General features: G+C 40.2%; 1 protein-coding gene across 8 annotated transcripts in view; it reads right to left on the bottom strand.

Moving 5' to 3' along the window:
* Positions 1–26913, bottom strand: part of CFAP43 (cilia and flagella associated protein 43) — a 103665-nt gene that overhangs the window by 12435 nt on the left and 64317 nt on the right. For 6 of the 8 annotated variants that reach the window (XR_006603133.1, XM_004749308.3, XM_045068524.1 and 3 more), the window contains 12 exons: positions 23362–23466; positions 22218–22334; positions 21088–21315; positions 19174–19380; positions 16915–17004; positions 16539–16619; positions 15762–15887; positions 10613–10732; positions 7733–7840; positions 5002–5088; positions 3223–3311; positions 936–1149 (listed from right to left, as the gene is read on the bottom strand). Coding sequence is in view for 7 of the 8 variants with exons in the window: in XM_004749308.3 (XP_004749365.1) it covers positions 936–1149; positions 3223–3311; positions 5002–5088; positions 7733–7840; positions 10613–10732; positions 15762–15887; positions 16539–16619; positions 16915–17004; positions 19174–19380; positions 21088–21315; positions 22218–22334; positions 23362–23466 (1572 nt within the window). In the remaining variant the exon portion in view is untranslated. The remainder of the gene's footprint in view (positions 1–935; positions 1150–3222; positions 3312–5001; positions 5089–7732; positions 7841–10612; positions 10733–15761; positions 15888–16538; positions 16620–16914; positions 17005–19173; positions 19381–21087; positions 21316–22217; positions 22335–23361; positions 23467–26913) is intronic. The other 2 variants (XM_045068527.1, XM_045068526.1) reach the window with 2 other exon arrangements.

Below are 26913 nucleotides of genomic sequence, written 5' to 3'. Positions count from 1 at the left end.
TGAAAATTTTAAAAAATATTCAATTTGCTTCTCACTAAAAACTAAATATGCAAGAAAATATAATTTTCCTTATGTCTTATTTTATAATTTGTTCTCGTCATCTCAGATAAAATGATAAAATTATAGATTCCTGAGCAAAAATATGCCAGTCTGATGTTTGTGGCACTAAATTTAGGGAATTTTGGGCGAGGGGAGGCCCAGGGTAATCAAGGAACAGCAAAAGGAATGAATCTTTTCCTAATTAATACATTCGTAAATTGCTACATTTGCCACATTAAAAAAATATATATTCTAGCAATATAAAGTAAGTTCCAGTGAAATATATTCTAATCTGTGCAAAAAGGGCTGAGGACAACTCAAGACCAGGGCAGAGAGAAAGGCAGTTGTATCTATGACAGTGCTGGCCAAGAGAAATACAATGTGAGCCACAAATTCGAACCACATATTTAATTTTCAATTTTGCAGGAGTCACATCATAAAAAGTGAAATGAAACAGGTGAAACTAATTTCACTAATACATTTTATTTAATAGAATTTATCATTTTAACTGTAATGAATATAAAAAAAATGTTGAGACATTTCCATTCCTTTTTCATAATAAGACTGCTAAATCTATGTCTATTTTCTACTTACAACATGTCTCAATCAGAACTGGCTACATTATTTTAAGTAAATAATAACCATATGTGGCTAGGGGCAACTATTTTGGACAACATGGGCTTATAAGTATACACCTATACGTAGCCCTCAATATCATTAAGGTTAATATTTTATCTCATCGATATTATTACTAGTATTACTAACTACTACCCTAGCAGGAAAACCTAAATAATTAGCATTTCTGGAAGCTGTGATCACTAGAAACTACATATTTGATATTAGTACACTAAGTGAAATAAAATTGAAATGTAGTAAAATAAAATGTTACTATATACTTTATGTTCATTTTCCACTTTCACTCGTCTGGTCACGCAGAAATGATCCCATACTGAGGGGTCCAAGCCTTCGGGCATGTTATTAATATTGTCCAAGTCATCCATGGCTTTCATTAACTGGGCAAATGCATCCTTATTCAATTTCCCAGATTCTGGTCGCTCTCCAAAAGGCACAATACCGGCCGTATCTGAGTGCATTTTTTGTTTGTGAATCCTGGTATTACCAATAAAAATCCATCATCCTTTCATATTCTCACACACAAGAAATCAGTCTTAAATTAGACAACTCTTAGCATCAGTATGACATTGTATGACGTTTTCTTTTGGCAAGTGGAGGCTGGTGGGTGGATTTTTCCAAAGAGAAAAGCACCCACTTTGACCTTCCATACTCCCTGGATGCCCAGGTATGACCTTGGCTGGCCTATTGATGTCCCTGACGGTTGTCAGCACTGGCAGCTTTACCTGCACTAAAGAAATCTCCCTTCTGTGTATTTTAAGCAGGCAAGTAAATGCCCAAGGGGAGTGTGGATAATCCCTGGTTATGTCCCACATATTCTCTTCTAGTATCCTTTTTGCAGCTGAGTAGCCTGGAATATATCTGATATAAACTGGAGAAGCACCTTTTAAAATCTACATTAAAGATGCAGCCGGGGCGCCTGGGTGGCTCAGTGGGTTAAGCCTCTGCCTTCAGCTCAGGTTATGATCCCGGGGTCCTGGGATTGAGCCCCGCATCGGGCTCTCTGCTCCGCGGGGAGCCTGCTTCCCTTCCTCTCTCTCTGCCTGCCTCTCTGCCTACTTGTGATCTCTCTCTGTCAAATAAATAAATAAAAATCTTTAAGAAAAAATAAAAGATGTAGCCAACCAAGGATTTGTACCAGACACTTATTATCTGGAAGCTTTACAATATGCTGTGAAGTTACTATTGTTATCCTCTTTCTCTAGATGAAGAAAGCCTGAGAGAAGCTATTGGTCCAAGACCACAGGTCTGATAGATGGTAGAGTTAGGATTTAAAGCTAATTCTGTTTGACAATAAAGCTTATGCTCTTTCCACTGCTGCCTCCCAATATGTGGGAAGTGTTTCTTTCTTCATAAGACTTATTATGACTCATACCTTTAAAAATAGGGAAACCAAGATATGAATCATGTTTTAGGTTGAATTTCCTGGGTTGCATGTAACCTGTTAAAAGTTACAGAATGAGTTTGTATCTTAGACAAATATGAGCCTATACCTTTGTAACAAATTCCATGGCTTCTAGCTTATCTTCCATTGAAATTTACGGAAATCTGAGTATGTAAAACTTTGGAAATCTGTGAAATGAATTCTAATGCTACTCTGAGTATAAAAAACCCTGATAATTTTTGAATGCTTTTTGATAATGGTTATTTTCAATCATTTATATTGGCATTTTCCAAACTTTGTCTTGAACACAATCATGTGATATGCAGAGAGAGCATGCATGTGTACATGGGTGGGAGCGGGGAGGGGCAGAGGGAGAGGGAGAGAATTTTTTTTTTAAGATTTGTTTATTTATTTGACCGAGAGAGAGACAGAGAAGGAACACAAGCAGGGGGAGTAGGAGAGGGAGAATCAAGCTCCCCTGAGCAGGGAGCCCGACGTGCGGCTCATGATCATGGGATCATGACATGAGCTGAGGGCAGATGCTTAATGACTGAGCCACCCAGGCACCCCAGTGCCTACACTCAGTGCTGAGCCTGACTTGGGGCTCAATCACATGACCTGGGCCAAAATCAGGTGTCAGATGCTTAACCAACTGAGACGTCCAGACGCCCCTCTATTTTTTATACTTGATGATCCAAAGGCCAAAAACAAGTTCTGAGAAGTTCTTTAGTAAACTGTTTAACCTTTTCTTTTAACCCAGGATTTTCTCAAACACATTTTGTCCTGGTAGCCTTTTACATGTAATTCCAGTTCATACAAAAAGGGCCTCATATTTGCTAGAACACACCTTGGGAAAAACTATAGATCTGTATACCATCAATATTTTAAGAGGAATTAATTTCACAGGAGTATGATAGCACAATGCTTACTTAGATACTTAACTTCTTGAATAATGAAATTATTTTACTTCATTGTTTACCTTAAGATGTATGAATAGTCTAAAAAACCCCTGAGTTATAATAAAGACACTTGAACGTTTTCACATAAAAGATGTTACACTGAATATTTCTATCTAGTTGGGATTGAAAAAGCCAAAATCTAACAACACTTCTCTTCATTTATGAACTTTTTTTTCTCGGAAAAATGATAGTAAAGGAGAAACAAACCTTGGCCGGCGTTTAAAAAGTTTATAGAGTGTATCCACCTGATGGCTGGGAATTTCGGAAAATTCTTTTTTAAAGCTGCGATCCAGAACCTAAGGATAGAGAGATTATTGCTTGGATTGCAATCTTTTCAGAAGCCCTTTCTTTGTTGACAATACTTTTCAAAATATAGGACTGAATCACTTTGATTTTAAAAAATCCATGAAAATTTGGTTTGTAAAGTAGACTTATTTGAGGGTCATACTTGCTATGCAAGGATCTTTAAAGATTTATTTTGAATAGGAAGTATCTCTGTGAATTACAAATATTATTTCATATAAGGTTCTAGAAATCATTCAGAACTAAAATTTCACAAAATAATATTTACCAGTAAAATATGCAAGGGATTCTATTCTATTCTTTATGTTTTTTCTATCCTGTTTTTTTCCATTATAAAACTACTGGTCATACATATGATCCAATAATTCCACTAAAATATTAACCCAAGGGATATGAAAACACTAATTCAAAAAGATATATGCATCCCTATGTTTACTGCAGCATTATTTATAGCAGCCAAATTTTGGAAGCAATATAAGTGTCCATCAATAGAGGAATGGATAAATATTATATGATGGCATATTACTCAGCCATAAAAAGAATGAAATCTTGTCATTTGCAACAACAAATGGACCTAGAGGGACCTAGAGGATATCATGCTAAGTGAAGTAGATCAGTCAGAAAAAGATGAATGAATTCACTTATAAATGGAAATAAGAAAACAAATGAACAAAGAAAAAAAGTATGAAAAACCATACTCTTTTTTTTAAATTTTTTATTTTTTATAAACATATATTTTTATCCCCAGGGGTACAGGTCTGTGAATCACCAGGTTTACACACTTCACAGCACTCACCAAAGCACATACCCTCCCCAATGTCCATAATCCCACCCCCTTCTCCCAAACCCCCTCCCCCCAGCAACCCTCAGTTTGTTTTGTGAGATTAAGAGTCACTTATGGTTTGTCTCCCTCCCAATCCCATCTTGTTAACCATATTCTTAAATATAGAGAACAAACTGATGGTTACCACAGGGGAGATGGGTGGGGGGTATTAGGTGAAATAGGTCATGGGGATTAAGAATATACTTATCATGACCTATACATAATGCATAGAACTGAGCAATATTAGAATTGTTGAATCATTATATTATACATCTGAAATTAATATAATACCATACGCTAATTATGTTGGAATTAAGTTTTATTTATTTTTTTAAAGATTTTATTTATTTGATAGAGAGAGCACAAGTAGACAGAGAGACAGGCAGAGAAGGGGGGGGGAAGCAGGCTCCCTGCTGAGCAGAGAGCCTAATGTGTGGCTCCATGCGGGGCTCGATCCCAAGACCCTGAGATCATGACCTGAGCTGAAGGCAGAGGCTTAACCTACTGAGCCACCCAGGTGCCCCTGGAATTAAGTTTTAAAAAATTCTGTTCATAGCCAACTAAATTGATTGCATGACCAACTAGTGGGGACCGCAACTTAAAGTTTGAGAAGCCCTAAGGTCTAGATGAGTGCTCTCTTTTTCTGTACAAGGGAAAATTTAAACCAGACAAGTTACAGAAATTTATTTTACATACTGATTATCAGAAATATACAATGGCTCAGAGTGAAGTTCACTGATAACTGAAAATTGTAGCAGGATATAATCTATGAGGAAGTTAAATTATATTCCTTTTAATCTTCCCTAAATTGAAGCAGCAATGCTATTGCATTGGTGAATGGGTAAGACAAGCGTTCTCACTTTGTCTTCTGCCAACAAGTTGTCATAGTGTTCCTTGTACACATCAAGGTCTTCTCTGGCTTTCTGGATGGCCTCTGAAGTCTGGTTCTACAATAACATCAACAAGAGGCAATTGGAACTGAGTTTTTTCAGGATAAACAAACATACTGGGATACTAAGAATAAGAAATTTCCTAATACAAGATAAATGTATCAGTGAGATATCCATTACGGATAACATTTATAGCAGAAAATATATCAGTTGGAGACTTTGAAAGAAAAAACATCTAATCACCTGTTTCTTTTTTTTATATAATGTATTTTTTTAAAGATTTTATTTGACAGACAGAGATCACAAGTAGGCAGAGAGGCAGGCAGAGAGAGAGGGGGAAGCAGGCCCCCCGCCAAGCAGAGAGCCCCATGTGGGGCTCAATCCCAGGACCCTGAGATCATGAAGGCAGAGGCTTTACCCACTGAGCCACCCAGGCGCCCCTAATCACCTATTTCTAAGTACAACCAGCTATGTGAGTGTGTAGGTGACTGTGGAGCAAGGAAGTCTGATGATGAAATTGCACAGACTTGGGATTCACATGGCCTGGCATCTGAGAAATTGAATATATAAACAGATAATGGCCAGACCATATATACAAACAGAACTCTGACCCACAACCCCTGTAGCAACTAGCTGGGAAACTAAACCATATCCTCAGCAGCGATCAATACCAGACTGTCAGGATTTCATCAGTAACTTTCAGCCTTTCCTAATTTTTGCCACAATTTCCAGTTACGACCAAACAGAGAAAACCGAATATGCTCCTCAGATTAATCACATAGGTTGCCTTGTCTTCTAACTAACTCGCCCCTGGCTTCCCTATGCCAACAACTTTTTTTTTTTTTTTTTTTTTAAGATTTTATTTATTTGACAGACAGAGATTACAAGTAGGCAGAGAGGCAGGCAGAGAGAGAGGAAGGGAAGCAGGCTCCCCGCTGAGCAGAGAGCCCGATGCGGGGCTTGATTTTAGGATCCTGGGATCATGACCTGATCCGAAGACAGAAGCTTCAACCCACTGAGCCACCCAGGTGCCCCCCCCTTTTCTTAAGATTTTATTTACTTATTTCACAGAGAGAGACAGAGCACAAGCAAGCATGAGTGGGGGCAGGGGAAGCAGAGGGAAAGGGAGAAGCTGACTCCCCACTGAGCAGGGAGCCCCCTGGGGCTTGATTCCAGGACCCCAGGATCACAACCTGAGCCAAAGGCAGATGCTTAACCAACTGAGCCACCCAGGCGCCCTCCCACCCCCCTGCCAGCAACTTCTAATCAGAGTGAACCTGAAGCCTTCTTTTCTTTCCATTTTATAGCTTTCCCAGCCCTGTGTCTGCCTTTCAGTGTCCACCAAACACAAGTGATGGTGGCTGACTTTTAAACTCTTATCAAGTTCTGAATAAATAGTCTGCTTATTCTTATTTGGATGGTCTTTATTTATTTTCACTGTTCCAATTCCTGCTCTAATGGGTGACAGGCATGTTACCAGCATCTCTGAGATGGTCTCCTCACCCATGAAAGAAATCTGGTTCCTTACAGGGTTGTTATGAGTAGGGCTGCATTCATAACTTGAAGCAAAAACTAACTTCATATGTCATATATATGATACCTTAAATCATTCATTCATAAATGTTCTTTATTAATACTACTAATAAAAGCTGAATCTTTTGTTTTGTTTTATTATTATTATTATTTTTTAATCAGAGAGAGTGAGCACAAGTAGGGGGAGTGGCAGGCAGAAGGTGAAGCAGGCTTCCCACTGAGCAAGGAGCCCGATGAGGGACTTGATCCCAGGACATTAGGATCATGACTGAGCCAAAGGCAGCTGCTTAACCAGCTGAGCCCCCCAAGCCACCCAGGTGTCCAAAATTGTTTTGAAAAATATTATGTGACAAGCATTTTGCATTCATTTCATCTTTAATGAAACATATCTATTCATGCTATTTACTAGAGTTTTCCTGAATACAACAGTTTTTCATTCTATAAGCTAACACATTACTTACATGTTTAGTAAAACGTAGGGTTCCAAATGATCCAGAGAGAACAATATTCCCAGAGCAGAGCTTGCATAACCTAAAAGGTTTACGCCTTGTCCAAGGTCCCACAGTGTCACAGCCAGTCAGTGGTTAAAAGTGGGTCCTTTCAACCATGAAGCTATGTGGCATTTTATAAACCATATGTCATATGAAAGCCACATGGTTCTTTTGACTAAATGATGACAGATGCAGAATCCCATAACTTCAGTAACAGATAAGAGCGGGTGCTTTCCCGGACCCTGGAGCCCAGTCCCTGACCGGGAGCCAAGGAACACACCCAGCTGAGAGGAATGTGAAAGAAAGGGAGGGTCTAGACGTGTGACTTCTTGTTTTGTGTGTGTGTGCGTGCGTGTGTGTGTGCGCGCACGTGTGTGTTTATTTTTTAACATATATAGATTTTATTTATTTGTTTGGGAGAGAGCGAACATGAGCAGGGGGAGGGGCAAAAGGAGAGGGACAAGTAGACTCTTGTGCTGAGCTCCACCTGACCTGAGGCCGGACACAAGGCTTGATCCCAGAACCCCAGGCTCGATCCCAGGACCCCAAGACCATGACCTGAGCTAAAGGGAGACACTTAACCAATTATGATACCCAGGCGCTCCTGAGAGCTTGTTAAACAAGGAGCATGTCTGTCAGAAAATCCTTTTATTCAAGGTATCAGGTCCTATCCTTACTTTCTCCTCCTGCTTCCTTGTAAGGTAGTTGTTTAGGAATGCTTCTCTGGAGCTTATTTCTTCGTCCAACAGTAAAGAAAATACAAGATTATTTATTTTCAGTTCCTCCTGTAGAAATATTTAAAAAGGTGATCAGTACATCTATTTGAGAAAGGATTTTCTGCTGAGGGTCATAGACTTGACACTCATCGAACAGGTTAATCACATACAAATAAGAGAATTCTTTTTAAGAAAAAGGGAATATACCCTGTGGCACTAATGACTCAGTTATTTTAACTCTTCTTTTCATTGTAAGATAAAACATACACAGAAAAATACATAAGACCATGTATAGTTTAATGAGTTATTATAAAGGTAAAACATACTTGGGATCACCACACCGTTCAGGAAATAGAACTTTCCCATCCCAGAAGTCCCTTCCATGTGTCCCCTTCACAGTCTCAACCCTGGTAATAACTACTTCCCCGACATTCATAATAATCACTCCCTTGTGTTTCTTTATGGTTCTATTATCCACGTAGATCTCTGTAGGCACTACAGCTTCACTGGTTCATTTAAAAATTGTCACATTTTACAAAATCTCTTATAATCCAATTTCTCTTGCACCCCCTTCCTTTCCTCACATTTTCTTGCAGTTTTACCTAGGCTGGGTTTTGAAATCTGCATACTTACAGTGATTTCATCAGTATCCTTCCTGTCATGTACTTCCTGAAAACTGGCAGCTGATCAGAGGCCTGATCAGACACATATTTGATCCTTTTGGCAATACTGTAGGTGATACTATGTTCTTTGATCAGTACACATATAATATTCGCGATGTTAGTAACTGTAGACACTCCATGCCCAGGCCCATTAATCTATGGAGAATTGCAGGATGGTGATATTCTATTCCTATCATTCCTTTTTCACTTATTAAAATTCTTTTATAAATAGACCGATGCTTCTCCTTATTTGCAATGTAGTTACCTAGTAGTACAGTTCACATAGGAAGGTGGAATCAGTACTTGATGGTCTCTCTTCATTAGTTTTTACATAATGAATTTGTTGTTATCCTCTGCAGGTGAATTATAGGCATTCTTATTTTTTAAATAATCACAAACTAACAAATTTAAACAACTTTTGTGGGTTTCAGATAATGGCAATGACTATCATTATTGAATCTTAAATTATTCCCTTTAGGGGAGCTTTTATTTTTTATTTTTTAAAGATTTTTATTTATTTATTTGACAGAGAGAGATCACAAGTAGGGAAGAGAGGCAGGCAGAGCACAGTAGGGGAAGCAGGCTCCCTGCTGAGCAGAGCCCCCAATGCAATGTGGGGCTCCATCCCAGGACCCTGGGATCATGACCTGAGCCGAAGGCAGAGGCTTTAACCCACTGAGCCACCCAGGTGCCCTAGGGGAGCTTTTGGATATCCTTTGGATAATACCTGCTAGTCTTTGACAGTTTCCTCATTATCTTGTATGAAAAGATGTTCTGAGCTCATCTTTTTAAAATAACAGCTTTAATAAAAATACATTATATGTTTATAAAAAAATTAAAAATGTAAAAAAAATAACAGCTTTATTAAGACATATTTCATAAATCATTCATTTCATACAAGTCAGGGATCATCCATGTTGTACTGTGTATTAGTACTTTTTATTGCCAAATAATATTCCATTATATGGATAAGCCATATTTTATTTAACTATATGTAGTTGTTGGACATTTAGATTGTTTCTATTTTGGGGGGCATTAGGACTAATGTGGTCCTTATGACTAGTGCTAGGGCATTTATTCCCAATGTCCTCCCACTCAACTACCATATACACACTCGTTCCCTGTGGGGCCAATGGTTATGTTCTGTCTAAGGTCACGACTCCTGAGGGGGCAGGCCCTCTCTCAAGGCCACAGGTCTTGCTGGGTCCTGGTAGCAGATCCCTTCCTTTGCCTCTTTAGCTCTAGATAACTGCCTTCCTGCTATTTCTAATTTCTAAGTTTTCACCATTCCTTGATGTTTCCCCTCAACCCTGAGAGTCCTTTCATTAAACCCTCTTAAATGTAACTCTTTCAATGTACCATTCCTGTTGGGACCCTGAGGACAGAGACAACAACCTAGGGGTTGGGAACCTAGAGGTTCTCTCTCTTCTCTCATCTTTTTTGCCTGACCCGCTTGCTTTGGGAGAGACATATAAATTTTTGAAATCTTGTATTTCTCGAAATATCATTATTCTCCTCTTATACTCAGTTGATATCTGACCAGGAATAGAAGCCAATGTTAGGAATAATTTTTCCTCAGAATTTAGAGGCTTTAGTCTTTGATCTTCTTGCTTCTAGTTACTGTATACTTCACTTTATATTCTTCCTGCCGGATCAAATTAAGTCAGGATTTCTCATCGTATCTTTTGGGGGGCAAGTAGATTATTTATTCATTTAACATGTAGTATGAGCCCAGTCCTTTGTTATTTGCTGGAGATAAAGGAATGAATAAGACAGACTTCATGGAACTGATAGTTTTGGGAGCATTAAAAAGTAATCTCACATAAATTAAAATTCAGTTGCAGTAAGTTTTAGAAAGTAAAAGAGCAGAGCATATATTAGGAGGCTCCAGCCTAGTCTTGAGGAGCTGGCTTGTAAGCTGGGGCCTGCCGTACACAGTTGAGTAGACAGGCCAGGAGGCAGAGCTGGAAGGAAGGAGCACTGACGTGAGCTTGAGGCACCAGAGGAGGAAGCATGGCAGTGAGGGGGAGGGTGGCACAGGAGAGGCTGGAGCAGGAAACAGGTCAGCATGAGCTAGAACATGGTGCCAGAAAGGCTGTTGGGTTTTTTTCCTAAGAACAAAGAGGGGCCCTGGAGGTTCCATAAAAGAAAGGGCCCTGTAAGTAAAGCTTTTACTTACCTGGTTGACAACCATCTCCGCCTTCACTCTCCTTTCAAAGAGTCTTTTCAAATGTTCATCAAAATTCTGTGTGCTTTCTTGAATGGAGTTTTGAAGTTTCTTCATTTCTGCCTCCAATGACTGAAAAGAAGTCGATAACAAAGTTAACATTTAGGAACATCAAATGCTCCAAGGAAGGGGTGTTCATATTTTGCTGTGAGGGAGGGGCAGGGGGAGGATAGGCCTTGGGAAGAATCCTGGGTACATTTCACCTTCTTTAATCAGAGATGTTTCACTTAGATCTCTAATATATTTTGAATCTGAGATTTTTTTTTGACAGAGATCACAAGTAGGCAGAGAGGCAGGCAGAGATATGGGGGGGGAGGCAGGCTCCCCGCCAAGCAGAGAGACTGATTTGGGGGCTCGATCCCAGGACCCTGGGATCATTAACCCACTGAGGCACCCAGGTGCCCCAAATCTGAGATTTTTGTTTTAAGAAGGTTACATTGGGGGGGCGGGGATAACTAACCATGGCTAATGGTGCAGGCAGAGATAGGCCTGTAAAACAAAATCTCTGGTGGTACATCACTGACAGGAACACTACATGAATCATGTTGTATCCTCAGTGCTCCACATGAGGAGATATGACATTGGTTTGTTTCACTATTGGTGATGTTAACTGTGGTCACTTGGTTAAGTAGTGTCTGCCAGTTTCTCTACTGTACAGTTACTGTTTTTCCACTTGTAATTAATTTGTAGGAGGATACTTAGAAACCATGTAAAAATCTCATTCCTCATCAAACTTTTATCCACCAGTTTTAGCGTCCACTGATAATACTTACTTGAATAAATTATTAAGATAATGGTAATAATATTATTATTTTAAATTTACTTTAAAAAGCCAAGTTCTGGAGTGCCTGGGGGGGGGGCTCAGGTGGTTGTGTCCAACTCTTTTAAAAAATTTTTATTTACTTCTATTTTAAAATTATTTTATTATTATGTTCAATTAGCCCATATTTAGTACATCATTAATATGTCCAGCTCTTGATTTCAGCTCAGGTCATAATGTCAGGGTCATGAGACAGCCCTGCATCAGGCTTCATGCTGGGTGTGGAGCCTGTTAAGATTTTCTCTCTCTCCCTCCTTCTGCCCCTCCCCCACTCCTCTTGCACACAAGTGTGTGCATGTGTGCTCTCCCACTCTCTCTCTTTCTTTAAGTTAAAAAAAAGCCAAGTTCTGTCTATGCTGGTTTAATGGAGAGAGGGACTAATTCTGGGAAGGTGATGGAATGAGTTTAGCAAAATGCAGAGGCACTTGACACAAGGATAAACACCACTCACATTAAGCTAATTAAGCAATGAGAAAACATTAAAATAAAACAAATACAGGAAAAGCACACTGCAGGGTCAGTTTGCTTCTCACAATTTATGACACAATCTCATAGAAATGGAAAAAATCCCAAAGACTGTGGGCCCAGTAGTTATGTATCAAGGCCATGTGTTCCTGGACAATGGAAGCGTCATCACATGGCAAATGACCAAAGGCTCAGCCTGCTGAGACCAGATGGTCCAAGGGTCCAAAGCCCACCGTTCTCTCCAGTCTGAAAGGAACTCTCTCAGTGTTAGAATGGCGTTTTGTTCTGTGCTTCAAATGCCACTGCATTTGGAAGGGGTGTTCATATTGGAAGGGGTCCCCCTGCTTCTCTTAGGCTCTTCTCATGTGCTTTTCCATCTGGCTGATCTCCATTCTCTGCTCTTCAACCTGTCATTTTTCTCATTCTTCCAACTCGAGCATAAAAGCCACTTTTTCAAGTGAACCTCCGTTGGGTCCTGTTTCAGGCACTACCTTGAGTCTTAGAAGCAAAACGTGGAACAGGATTCCAGTGTATGCAATTATAGGAGGGAGTACTTTTTCAGAGACACCTGTAAAATGTGGAAGGGGAAGCAGGCAGGGAAGGGGCAGGAGCTGAGCATCAATGTCTCTTAGATGGCCCAGTCTTTACCTGATTCCTAGGGCTCAAGGGCAATGGAGAGCTCTGCTGAGCTGTCCCAATTTGGGCCAACTGGGCGGGACTTCTCTATCCTCATCTCTTCAGTCAGTTACAGGCTTTTCTGGATAGGGGCAGTAGGTATAACCTGGTATGCTCTAACAAGGATGCCCCCTTGATGAGCCAAGGACAAGGCATCAGAGTTCTCAGGTTTGAGCTTTTAGCTGCAGTATGCACGCAGTGAGGGGACAGGCATGCCAGCCTGAAAAGGGGACCTCATGAAAACCAATGGCCCCAATCTACATCTGTGCCTCTATGTTTACTGTCATAGATGGTACCTGAACTTGTCCATTCTGATTCATCATACTGCAGTTAAAGAACTATTTTGTGAATGTCCAGTTAATGTGTAACATCCTTCCCTCAAGGCAATGAGCACCAGGAGGGGGCAGGGCTGTGTCTGTCTATTTAGCAAGTGTTCCTTGGGACCTGACACAGTGGCCAGCACATAATGGGAACCAAAGGAATATTTGTTAAACAACTGGGTGTCACTTTTCTTCAAACATTCCTGGGAAAATCTAATTTTAACTAAAACTGTATCAGATGCTGCAAAATGAGAAGCAGGGGAGATGAAAGGTGGGAGACTCAATAGGAGGGTATGGATGAACAATGCGGAATCCATTAGACCAAGAATTTATCACTTAGATCTCCTTTCCAATGCAAGCTCTAGTTCCCCATACCTATGTATATTTATTCATTTGCTCAGTCCTACAATATACATATAATACCTCTACCAAAAGCAAAACATCATGGCAGGTTTTAAGATTTCTTTGCACCTTGGGGCGCCTGGATGGCTCAGTGGGTTAAAGCCTCTGCCTTGAGCTCAGGTCATGATCCCAGGGTCCTGGGATGGAACCCCGCATTGGGCTCTCTGCTCAGTGGGAAGCCTGCTTCCTCCTCTCTCTCTGCCTACTTGTGATCTCTGTCTGTCAAATAAATAAATAAACTCTTTAAAAAAAAAAAGATTTCTTTGCACCTCTTCTTGTTCTTAGGATATATATCATGGAGGGCAGGTCATCTGCACATTATATTCAGAATTTATTTGGACTAATCCTTTCTTTTCCCTTCGGTGCGAATAACATTATCAACTTAAGGGACAGAATAAAATCGACAATTTTTTTTTAAGTTTCTTTTTCTTTTCTTTTTTTTTTTTTTTTTAAAGATTTTATTTATTTATGAGAGAGAGCGAGAACGAGCACAGGCAGACAGAGTGGAAGGCAAAGTCAGAGGGAGAAGCAGGCTCCCCGCGGAGCAAGGAGCCCGATGTGGGACTCGATCCCAGGACGCTGGGATCATGACCTGAGCCGAAGGCAGCTGCTTAACCAACTGAGCCACACAGGCGTCCCTAAAATCAACATTTTTGACAAGATCCCCCAGGTGGTATGGACTAAGCTGGGGGTAGGGAAATGGAATAGAATCACCAAACAGCCTAAAGACCCAGTAAAGATAAGGTCATTAGAGGGAAAGCTGTGTTTTTTTCTTTACCCACTGTGTGGTGCCTGGTGCAGGTGCAGAGAAAGAAGGCTGAGTACTGGCTTTGCCACGGCTGGCTTCTACCTGAGGGCGACCACAGAGCAGGGAGGTGAGAGTGTAGGCACCAGACTATTTCAAAATATGAGACCATGGAGTAAATGCCACCCACCACCTTAGCCATCTACACTTCCTAACTGCTTGAAATTTTTACTGCGTTCAAGACTGCTCATTTTGGCTTTTCGGGAAATACCATCTTAGGATGAAATGTGAGGGCACTGTTAGAGCACTGTGGTGAATAAAAATGGGAACAGGTTACACTCGGTCCAAAGAAGTTGCTCAGGATACACAGCCACAATAAGGCTGAAAAACTGCCCTGCCTCAGACAATGCCATGATTTTACCTTCTTCACAGAGGAATAGATGTTTTTTATTTGGTTGTATACCATCAGCTTTTATATATCTATTATAATTGTAAACAATTTTATTTTTTCCTTTTTCTTCTTAAAAAATTAATATATAATGTATTATTTGTTTCAGGAATACAGGTCTGTGAATTTAGGGAATTTTTTTTTTAAGATTTTATTTATTTATTTGACAGAGAGAAATCACAAGTAGATGGAGAGGCAGGCAGAGAGAGAGAGGGAAGCAGGCTCTCTGCTCAGGATGCGGGACTCGATCCCAGGACTCTGAGATCATGACCTGAGCTGAAGGCAGCGGCTTAACCCACTGAGCCACCCAGGCACCCCAAATTTTAGGGAATTTTAATGTGGGAACGTCTCTTTGTGATGCAAGGAGATAACAGCAGGAGAACTGCTTCGCAAATATCTCAGGCTAGAACTGTAAAGTATGTGCTATTGATTGTGTTATTCTTCGGTCAAGTCCTTTCCCTGAGACTGAGAGGAAATCAAGCAAGAGTTATTACTGAACTCTAACAGATGTAGAAGATACAGAGCAGTGCCTAGAATGTATGCTAATAGATGTTCATTAAACATTTGAAGAATGAATGGAGGACCAAATGAACTCTGACAATCTGGGAAATGTTGAAATCAATAAGAACTGTAAAAAAAAAAAAAACACACATTGTAATACATTCTTTCTGTTTTAAATTGTGTTAACTTGGGGCCCCTGTGTGGCTCAGGTCATGATCCCAGGGTCCTCCCTGCTCAGCAGGGAGCCTGCTTCCTCCTGTCTCTCTGCCTGCCTCTCTGCCTACTTGTGATCTCTCTGTCAAATAAATAAATAAAATCTTTAAAAACAAACAAATAAATAATTTGTGTTAGCTCTTCAAAGTTATCTCTACCCAATTCCCCAAATTCTCTTGAGAATGTAAGTTGAGGGGCACCTGGGTGGCTCAGTGGGTTAAGCCACTGCCTTCGGCTCAGGTCATGATCCCAGGGTCCTGGGATCGAGTCCCGCATTGGGCTCTCTGCTCTGCAGGGAGCCTGCTTCCTCCTCTCTCTCTGCCTGCTTCTCTGCCTACTTGTGATCTCTGTCTGTCAAATTAATAAATAAAATCTTAAAAAAAAAAAAAAGAATGTAAGTTGAAACAGTACCCTTAAGCTACTAACAACACTGAGGGAATAAAGAACACTTAATTTGAAGAGATACTGAAACAAAGTCTTGGCAGGGTGTATTAATTCTTTGCTCTTCTGACCTTTCTGTACTTATCTCTTTCTTCATTTAACTCTCTGACTTTCTTCTCATAGTCTTTGAATTGTTTCCTCTCTTCTTCAGACCACAGAGCATCAGGTTTTGCCATGAAAGCAGGTTGAGGAATCACCTGAAGATAAAAAGGAAAGCATACACTGTGGCTCAAACATAAATATAACAGTACAGTAAAAGGTCAGAGTTATTGTTACAGTTAAAAAAAGTAAAAGAACCCTTTCAAGGGATATAGTTCTTCAGATTGGCAAGACAATGGCCTGACACTCTGATGAAAAGATAGGAAAAACGTTACAACTGTTTTTCTGTGACAAGCAAGAGTGGGCAGTTTGGGATGTACAGAGACTCTTAGGTGACAGGTTCAGACATGTATGTTGATATCTTCATAAATATGAAGTCGATAACTTCACATGCGTTCATAAAACTACACCTGGGCTCCAGGGACATGTAAGACACGTATCAAAAGGAATGTTTCCTTGCTACATCCAGAGAATTACAGATGCAACATTATCACTGCTTTCTACAGAGACCAGAACCACTATGGTTGGTTGTTTTGTTCTTTCGTTTGTATTATGTAAGATGGGGAGGCAAGTCCAAGGTTTCAAATTTCTAATTTACCTAATGTGATATATTTATGAAGTACAGGGAGGTTGTATATTTGTTGTTGTAGAATTTCTAAAACTTGGGCCAATGTAGACAAGAATGATCAAATTTGTGTAGCTCTCTCTACCCCCATTCCATCTTCCATAAGAACGTCCAGAAGTCTTACCATTCTCAAAATATCCTCCTTCTTGACTTCCAGAACTCCTCCCATCATGTCCATCAGGGCTCGGTGCCTTGTGTTGGGCCCCTAGAGAAGAGCCACGGTCAGGGAGGGCAGCTAGGACAGAGATCTGGCCCTCTGGTAGAACCAGAGGCAGTCTCCCACCCAATGTTAGAATGACTGCATTAGAATTGGGCAGGATGGTAAATGGCATGGAGGGAAGAGAAGAAAGAGACCACTGAGATTCCCGGGACTTCTGACCACAACAAATGCCCCGATGTGTTTCTATAGTGGAGTAAAGTACAAGACTATTCAACCAACTTAGGAACAAATATCCCTAAAGGAAAGAGGGTCATAGGTAAGTTTGAGCAAAACTGCATACCCGTGTCTGAAGCCATCGCTCCATTTCATGGGTCACGGTCAGTCCTGCTTTGGCTTTCAGCCATGGATTAATAAATTTCTGAGCTGTAATCTGAAAGAGAAAATGTGGCCCCATAGTGTAATGGTCAGCACCCTGGACTCAGAAAGAGAAAATGTGGTTTTCTGCTGTTGTTCTTACAAAATTTAAACCAAATATCCCTTCACACACCAGGGAGGAGGTTAAAAGGCATTATGAGGATAAAGGAACCATCCAGATTTCATAATCAATTTCCTATCTTGAAATAAAGAATGAGAGGGTTGGGAAAATTGATCGTGACTTCTCTATTAGTTCTCAAAGCTCTTCTCCATCATTGAAGATATTGTAACAGGGATCTAATTCAGATGAGAGGGGCAGGAAAATGGTTTAAAGGAGTGTCATCTAAGCCAAATCCTGTAGGATGAGGGTCCTGAGAGGTTAATAGCTTGAAGCATTCAAGGAATTGTGGGAACACAAGTGTGACCAGCCCAGAGCAAGGTAATGAGAGCAGCTGAAGAGGAAAGGAGCCATGGTTGGCAGTCACAGAGGAGCTTGTTATCTAGAGTGAAATGGGCAACCACTGCAGGGGTTTAAGCAAGAGAAAGACATAATGTAAGTTTGGCTTGTAACAAGGTCACTCTCCTGATGTAGAAGGGATTAGAGAAGAAGCAAGTGTGGTGAGGTTATTTATGCACATACAAAGACTGCCCACAGTAGGATTTTGGTGACAGCCGCAGAGTGGGGTCCTTGCTCTCACTGTGCTCCAGAGTCTTAGGTTACACGGCAGGAGTCTGGCTCTGGATGAAATAATTTCCTTAAACAAGTACAGTAGACTGTAGAGATGAAGACATACTCTGAAGGATAGGGTTTGGGTTCAAACCCCAACTGTGTCACTTTTTAGCTTTCTAACTGTGGTCAAGCTACTTAACCTCTCTATGCCTTAGTTCCCTTACCTGTAAAATAGAGGTGTTATTAGTACCTACCTTGTAAGGTCTTATAATGATAAATTAGTTTCCATCGATCTAGGGCACTTAGAACAGGAACTGGCTTTTAACAGGGACTATAAAAGAGTTTGTTATTATTTCTAAGCAACACTATTAGCGTTTGTCCCAAAGCAATCAAGCTGGTTTCATACAAGCAAGGATTTTTTTTTTTTTTAGTATTTTACATTTGGCTATATTTTAATTATTTTCTTTAAGCATTTACTTGTAACCACTTCGGGCCAAACACCTTTTTTTTTTTTTTTAAGATTTTATTTATTTATTTGACACAGACACACACACACACACACACACAGCAAGAGAGGGAACACAAGAGAAAGACATAATATAAGTAGAGGGTAATACAAGTAGAGGGAGTGGGAGAGGGAGATGCAGGCTTCCCACTGAGCAAAGAGCCCAGTGTGAGGCTCGATCCCAGAACTCTGGGATCATGACCTGAGCTGAAGGCAGATGCTTAATGACTAAGCCACCCAGGTGCCTCCAGCTAAACACCTTTTAAGAAGGCTGAACAGCAGGGCATCTGGGTGGCTCAGTTGGTTAAACAACGGACTCCTGACTTCTGCTCAGGTCATGATCTCAGGGTGGTGAAATTGAGCCCTATGTTGGTCCCTGGGCTGGTCATGGAGCCTGTTTAAGATTCTTTCTCTCCCTCTCCCACAGCACCGCCCCTTGCCCCTGCCTCATACTCTCTCCTAAAAAGAAAAAGACTAACTAACCATTGAGGCCCCTTTCTCTGGGATCCATACTGCCTTAATGACCCAGATAATTACTGGAGCTTCATCACGCTCTCTTCTACAATGTGATCCAACCTTTTCCGATATAGGTACTGGACCTAGGTTGGGTCAAGGAAAGTCTTCCTACCCAAATGTGGAATTAGGACTGAGAGATTCTCGTTTGGACCAGCTATCTACTTGAGTAAGGAGAAACAAAGTAGAAACTGCTAAAAGCGAAATGCAGAGAGAAGTGAGCTAAGAGATAAAGAAAGTGGACTTCTTGACTCCCCGCAGGATTCCGGTCTTTGGTTCCCTGTTTCTTTCTAGGTTTCCTAATCTTCCCTAGATTCCACAGGATTCCAAAAGAAATTCTCATTATTGCTAAGGCAATGTCAATTGTTTTTGTTTCTTGTGACCAAGGATACCACCTGATACAGTCACTTCCAGTAGCGCACATGAGGAGATGAGTAGGAAAGATGTGGGAAAATGTCCTGAGAGAAAAGGGAAGGGATAGCACAGCTAGCCAGTACCTCTTTGTTTTCCACAACGAGGGTTCTCTCTGGCTTCTCACAATCATCAAATTCTGGTTGCCAGATCACTTCTTCTAAGTCTAGATCTAAAATAATTTCTCGAATTCTTACATTTCTTTCCTTCACACGTGCAACTTCGAACTCTTTTTGTTTATATGCAGCATCAAACTCACGGTTGAAAGCAGTTTTTACCTTGTAAATGACATCCTGAAATACCAACGTGACACTGAGAACACATGCCATGTTATAGGTCATGACTAGTAACGAGGTCCCACGGCTTTACTTTCCTTCCAAAATCAATTTAGAAATCATTAGGAAGTTAATATTTCTAAAATACTTTATATTTTAGTTTATATTAAGTCATTGATTAGTTCAGTGATCCACAGTGGCTTCCTACCAGGGGTAGGATTAAGGCAATGGCATAACCGTTATATCACAATCTACTTCCCGAAATGGAAGCTGTAACTCAGTTATACAGGTATGCTGATAGATGCTGAAGTAGATGATGGATACTTGGAGACTCTTTGGGTTATTCTCTCAATTTTTGTATATGTTCTAAGAAAAAAATCCATCATAAAATATTTAGGAATAATTTTTTTTAAGATTTTATTTATTTATTTGACAGAGATCACAAGTAGGCAGAGAGACAGGCAGAGAGAGAGGAGGAAGCAGGCTCCCCCCATCATAAAATATTTAAAAAGTGATACGTGATATTTAAATTGGGAAATGGCTTTTCTTTGAAACCTTGGTTGGGGGAGATGTGTTAAGGAAAGGATGGCCTATAGAGGTTGTTTAGAGAATTTCCCAGAAAAGCACCACCACACACAATATTCTTCCTCCGTATGGTCATATCATTCTCAGTTAGGAAGGGGACCTGAGCTGGCTAGCTGCATCAGCCAGTTGTCCAGATGGCAGTGGGTCCGAATGGACTGCTCCCACCTGCGCGGGTGAGCGGGATGATGGTCAATTCAAAGTTGTCTTTATTTTACCATCAGATTCAGTCTATATATCTATCCTATTGAAGATGAAACCATTAAAGCAGGTAGAAAAATGATCTTAACAGCGGACAAGAGAATCTCTCTTGGGCTGAGATTAACCTGCTTATAGGAAAACGTCTTAATAGAACAGCAGAAAGGTGAGGCACTGAGGGTGTGGGTCAGCAAAAGCTGAGCCACAAGAGAGATAACGAAACAGTTTTGGATAGAAATGCACAGGAATTTCAGGGGGTGGAGGAGAAGAAAAGAAAAACAATAGCAAGAGAGAGCAGGTAGGAGGCTGGAACTCAAATGGCAGATACGGTTGGAGGACTTTCAGGAATAGGAAGAGCCAACATTACATCTAGAACCATCCACATTGGTGCAATCTGTCACCGAAATTTCAAAAACTTCTGGTAGGCATAAACAGCTGTGTTCTGAGACCGACTCGTTCAGTGGAGAGTAAGGAGTAGGAGCTTAGAGCTTGGGGAATGCTGCACCTTATTCCTGAATCCCAGAAGAGAAGTTATGGAAGTCTTAGAGAGGAAATTGTATTTCTCCAGGTTGAGGGGATATGTAGCAATCATGTCTTGATCTTACAAGGAGGTCCTAAGGGACATCTGATTTACCTACAAGATGGCATTCGAGAACCTCTTCTATCTTTGAGCTTCCTGAAGATCTAAGCAGAAGAAAAGTTTGTGGTGTCAGCCAGGGTAGGTATTCTTTGGAAAACCTGTTATCATAGAACCCAGTCCAGATAGATGAAAGTAACTCCTGTACACAAGTTCCTTTTGAAGAACATGGACATACTAGCCACTGGATATTTCTCTATGTACCTTAAATACATCATAAATTAGCATTAGACTTAAGTTTGAGCCTTTGCAAGATGCCTCATAGGGACTTTTAAAGATTTTAGAGGATAAAGAAAAAATTCACCCACTTTCAGTAATATAATTTGGTTGATTTTCTCCTCTCGGGAATGAAGTTCCAATTGGCTTGACAAGAAAGAGGCTTGTACGCCAAAATCAGTACTGAGACTGCCAAGCAGGTAATTGGGCAAGTTGGGATTTTTTACTGCCACTTCTTCTTCTTCTTCTTCATCCTCCTCTTCATGATGCTTTTTGGCCAAGGTAATTGCAGACTGCGCCTCTATAATTTCTTTCCGTACCTAAATATAGAAAAAGGTGACACGAAAGTTATGCAATAATAAGAATTCTCTAAAGGGCAATTTTGCGACAACTTAAATATTTCAGTCATTTTAGGTGTTAAATTGTCTTGCCAACAACTGAATTCAAAGTTATGGATAGATCCTGAAACTGATTCAGAAGAGATTTTAGCTTTGGAAATTGACAAAGTGCAGATAAGTCAAGAAAGTAAAAATTGTCCTTGATAGTATGTAATATTTATCTTTCTGTCAGGATGACAGTTTCTTATAAATATCTTGAGTTTTTCTTGGAACATAAACATTAAAAAATATACCTTCTGTTCATGTTTACAAAGAAACTTATTCACAGAGGACTGGTGAGTGTAGGTTAAGAAGACTTGAAATATGCCTTCATTTTATGTTTCAGAAAAAAAAATGGATGCAAGGTTCTGGCCAAAACTACATTGATGGGGCAATGTTTTTCTAGAGATCTGATAGAGATTGCTGCTTTAAAACAAGCAAGCAAACAAACAAACAAACAGCTAGAATTGCTCTAGGAAAACCATAATTCCACCAAAACAGATACTACTTAATCTTTGGTCAATTATTTAAAAATATAATGCCTCGTGATACAAGAAGATAAAAAGAGTAGGATAGATGAAGACCAGTTCTGACCAGAGCAAGAACAAAACCCTATATCTAATTTTTAAAAATTATGTCCTCTTATTTGAGGGCTAGCTAGTATTGTATAGGACTATAGGTGTCTTGATTTATTATGTAGATTTAGTTCCTATATTTATTAAAATATATTCTACAATTAACAAGAAATGAAAATATAAATAATATATAAATTATCTTGAGTTGTATCCTAACTCAAATCTGTATGGAGATCCTAAAATTAAACACATATATATTTAAAATTGTACTTTAAGACATTCTGTTTCAATCTTCTTTTGCCGCAAAACTCTCTTTAATTCTTTCAACTCTTCTTCCGTGCGCTCTTTCATTGGAAAGTTCTCAACTACGTAGGGCAGGTGAAAGCACTTGGGAAAAAAAAAGGCAAGATGAAATAAATTCATTTGTAGTACAACTGTGCATATCAGAGTTGGAGTGAGGGATATCCCTGACCAAAATTAATTCATAGGTCATCATGCATGAGTGGAATTGACAGTGGAAACTTTCTCTAAAATAAAACAATGTACACCATTAGTATTGGTGTAAACTTTGGGTAGAATTACTAAGCTTTTGTGAAGGATTTATTTCTAGAACACTGGTTCTCAACTAGGAGTGATTTTGCTTGCCCTGTTCCCCTCCTTCTCCCCAGCCCTCCAGGAACATTTGGCAATGTCTGGAGATACATTTGATTTTCACTAATGGGAATTTTGGATGTTACTGGGGCCTAGTAGCTAGAGGCCAAAACATCCTAAAATCCACAGAATAGCCCCCACAACAAAGAATTATCCAGCCCCAAATATGCCAGTCTTACAAAACCCTGTTTAAGAGCAATACTCAATCACAGATATGTAGTGCGGCTATATACTTCATTATCCAAATTGGTGGGGGGGGGGCAGATTTGAAAGTGAGAAGGGTGTTCTTAATAGTTACTTAAGGACCACCAGCATAAACTGGGACTTCTGATCCCCCTACACAAAGAAGAAAATTGTGTTGGGAGGAATCTCAATGAAAAAGCATTAATAACCCAAATGTTTAGAGGGCACAGGTAGAACTGTGAGCAATATTATATCTAGTTTTCAATCTGTGTGAATGTGATTGAGGTGGCCTTTTGGAAGGGACAGATAGGAAGAGCAGAGGCAGGTAGTTCACAGAGGAAAGGAAATCTTAAGAGATGGTGGCTTGGAAGTGCACAGGGAATGAGCAGAGCGGGAAGAAAGAAAACAAGAGAGATGGGGGCGTGAGTTCGTGGAATTTAGTACAGGGAGGGTGAGGATGCTCTGAATGTTTTTCCATGTGTGAATCTTCTTAAAATTATTTAAAAATCTTTCTGCCATGAGACTTTCAATGAAAGTTCTCATTGGCTAAGGTGTGGTTACCTGGAATTATGTCTGTTACCTTAAGAGCTCGACCTTTCACAGCCATCGAATTCCAGCATTCTTCTTTAATAAGTTCAGCCAAATAGGCCTTGGCGAGGTTTTGCATCTCTGCATCCTTTCTTATCTTGCAGAACGTAGATGAAGGGAAACAATGAGCACAAATATGTAGCTTCTTAAAAAATAATCTGAATTGCAAATTCACTAATCAGTCATGGCTGCACATTTAGTGGCTGTCTTCTTTCCCCATTACACGGAACTGCCTTGTGCTGGGAGATGCACCTGGGGACACTTTCCTGTCTCAAGGACCTTTCCTAAAGTTTAGTCTGGAGGCTTGGAATTTCCTTCCTAGAGGACCAGGGTGCCAACACAGAAACCTCTAAAGGCAGGCAGGTGCTAAACATGAGCCAAGGTGGTATGAGGCCAATTGCATGGTGGACTGGACAGCTAAAATGCCCACTATCACAGGTCTGGTGGGTTGGTGCAGGGCTGGGCAGCAAACCCACTATGCCAGATCTTCCTGTTTTATTAGAGAAGTTTAAAAATATGTATTTTTAATGAAACTACCAGATATCTAAATGTTGGCTTAATTCTTGTCAATGCATATTTGAAGTGCCAGTTTGTGACCTCTGTCTTGGGGGCCACTTAATTCTTCTATTATTTATGTCTACCATAATTAAATGCTCCGTGACTCAAAGGGATCATATGCTTGACCTTTTTTCATTTAGAAACATATGTTACCTTAGTTGGTTTTATCCGCTTAAGTAAGCCAACTGCTTGATCTTTAAGTGATTAGGAGTTCTTGTTTTAATGGAGTTTGCTGAAAGACCTAATATGAAAGTGAGGACCAACAATTGCTAGTCCTTAGGATCCACTTCAGAACCTCTTTTGCATTTCTCTTTGTTGGCAGAATTATCAGCAAACTAGTTAAGAATAATATCTCCCGGATTAGAAAATGTCTTATTTGTTCATTCAATCATTCATGTTTCTTTTATTCACTGTCTGATCAAAGGCTTTGTTTTAATTTGTATTTGATTTCTTTTTTATCCATTGAGTTAATGGCTAATACAGTTTTAAATTATTTTTTCCTTAAATAAACAGCTGTTTTGGCCTGTCAGTTGTCAGAACCTGTCTGATTCCCAGCCTACCCTGCCCTCTCCTCTCCACTGCTGAGGTTATTTGATCAACCCCTCCAGACTTGGTCCCTAGTTCTGTGTCCGGGTTATCATTACTGGGCTTTGGTCTTTCTCCTATGGTTGAGATCCTGACCAGGGCTAACTAATATTCTTCTCCCTTTAGGACTGGGGTCCCTGACTGGGATCCACTGACTCTTCCCAGGGACTAGTATTCTCTTCCAAATGTGCCTGGGTATGTGCCATCTGCTAACACTGTTCTGTGCTGGACCATCTGGTTTCACTATCACATCCAATCTGAGACCGATACTTCTTTAAAGTCCAGAGCTCTAACAAAGGTAATAATATTGGGGAAATAACTATATGGAGAGTCTTTCTCTGTCCCAAAGACTGCCTCAGAGGATTAAGAAGGCTTCTGGGGAAATATGCAGGAATTTGGTAAGCAGCAAGAAGCATCTGGAGCAGAGGCATGGGGTGGGGGTAATCAGGGTGGGTTTATCAGTGTTCTGTAGGTCAACAGGCCAGAGGAGCAGGTTTGCGCGGATGAACGGTCACACCTGAGCTTGGAGGGAGAAGCAACGTTAGAGTGAGGGGGTAGGTATCCAGCCCAAACTCATTGCAGAGTGGTCAAGCTGAGAAGCTTTTAGGAGAACCTGGTACCAGAATGGGAGGAGGCATTCCAGGTTTGGGTGAAGCCCAGGTCAAAGGGGAAAAGCCCTAGTAGGCAGACTGGGAATGCTTCGTGGCTTTTATTCAAGTTATAAGACCTTAGCCAAGTGATTCTAGGTCTAATTCCTTAGTTTCCTTAAGTCAGGACAACAACAACCTACCTTTTGGGATGGGCGTAACCATTAAAATAAATAACATTCAAAAAAGCCTCTAAATTGGTGCCTATTTATTATAATAATAAAATGGGATCATTTCTTTTAAAAATTATTTTTATTAACATGTAATGTATTATTTGCCCCAGGGGTACAGGTCTGTGAATCATCAGTCTTACACATATTCACAGCACTCACCATAGCACATACCCTCTCAATGTCCATAAACCAACCACCACCCAGCAATCCACATTTTTTTTTTAAAAGATTTTATTTATTTGACAGAGATCACAAGTAGGCAGAGAGGCAGGTAGACAGAGAGAGAGGAAGGGAAGCAGGCTCTCTGGAGAGCCCGATGTGGGGCTCGATCCTAGGACCCTAAGATTATGACCTGAGCCAAAGGCAGAGGCTTTAATCCACTGAGCCACCCAGGCGCCCCCACATTTTTTTTTAATGAGATTAAGAGTCTTCTTATGGTTTGTCACCCTCCAGATCCCATCTTGTTTCATTTTTTCCTTCCCTACCCCATAACACCCCATCCTGCCTCTCAAATTCCTCATATCAGAGAGATCATATGATAATTATCTTTCTCTGATTGACTTATATTGCTCAGCATAATACCCTCTAGTTGCATTCACATTGTTGGGGATCATTTCTAATAGCTTTCTGTTGACCGTAACAAAAGCCGAATTCTTTACTGTGATGTACAAGGTCTTTAGAGCTGGCCTCTGCTCCCACCTCATTCTATGAAGCTCTCTCCTGTCCACTGTGCTATTGTCCTTCTGTCCACTGTGCCATTGCCCTTCTGGCCTTTCTGTTCCTAGATTTCTCCATTTCTGCCTCAGGGCCTTCATTCATGGTGCTTCCTTAGTCTGCCATTCTCTTCCCCCAACTCTTTGCATAGTTAACTCCTCTCCTTTTGAATTCCAAATGAAAGGTCACCTTTTTCAACTGTCTTTGATCACAGAAGTAGATGCCCCACATCTATCACAGAATTCAGTTTACATCATGCAATATAGAGAGATTTATTTAGGGTCTGTCTTCGCCAGATCAGCCCCATGAGGGCAGAATCTATATGACTCAGTCATTGTATTCAAGGCACTGACAATAGTGCCTGGCATGTAAGAGGTGTTTAATAAACATTGCAGAATGAATGAATAGATAGACGAATTTTACCTCCTTAAGGTAAATTTTACCTCTTTGTGTCTGTTAAGGTCCTTTTGGTCCTGATTCTGTTATCCAGTCTGTTCCCTTTCATTCTCAGCCTCACATCATTCACTAATTTGACAAATATGCCTCATTTCTAGATCTTAATTAACTAATTAACATGTTTAACAGGAGAGCACATGACTGGAAGCTTCTCTGCTACAGGCATCAAATTATCAGCCTCTTTTTGATGCAGTTGTTTAACCAATTATAATTCACTTAAATGCCTTTGAATCCAACCATATTTCTTTCTCTTGTTTAGAAAAAAGTGTTTTTATACTTGCACACTCAAAAAATCAAATATGATGTGCAGATTGAGAAAAAGGTAGCTTAAGAACATTCGGTGTGTAAAAACATAATTAGGACTTTTACCTTAAAAAAAAAATCCATTCAAGTAAACAGTGTAATGTCACC

Source organism: Mustela putorius, unplaced genomic scaffold (genome assembly GCF_011764305.1).
Source record: "Mustela putorius furo isolate JIRA1106 unplaced genomic scaffold, ASM1176430v1.1 tig00003909_pilon_pilon_pilon, whole genome shotgun sequence".
Classification (NCBI taxonomy): Eukaryota; Metazoa; Chordata; class Mammalia; order Carnivora; family Mustelidae; genus Mustela; species Mustela putorius.
The sequence above is the reverse complement of the archived record's forward strand: the minus strand, read 5'-3'. Positions and strand labels throughout refer to the sequence as shown.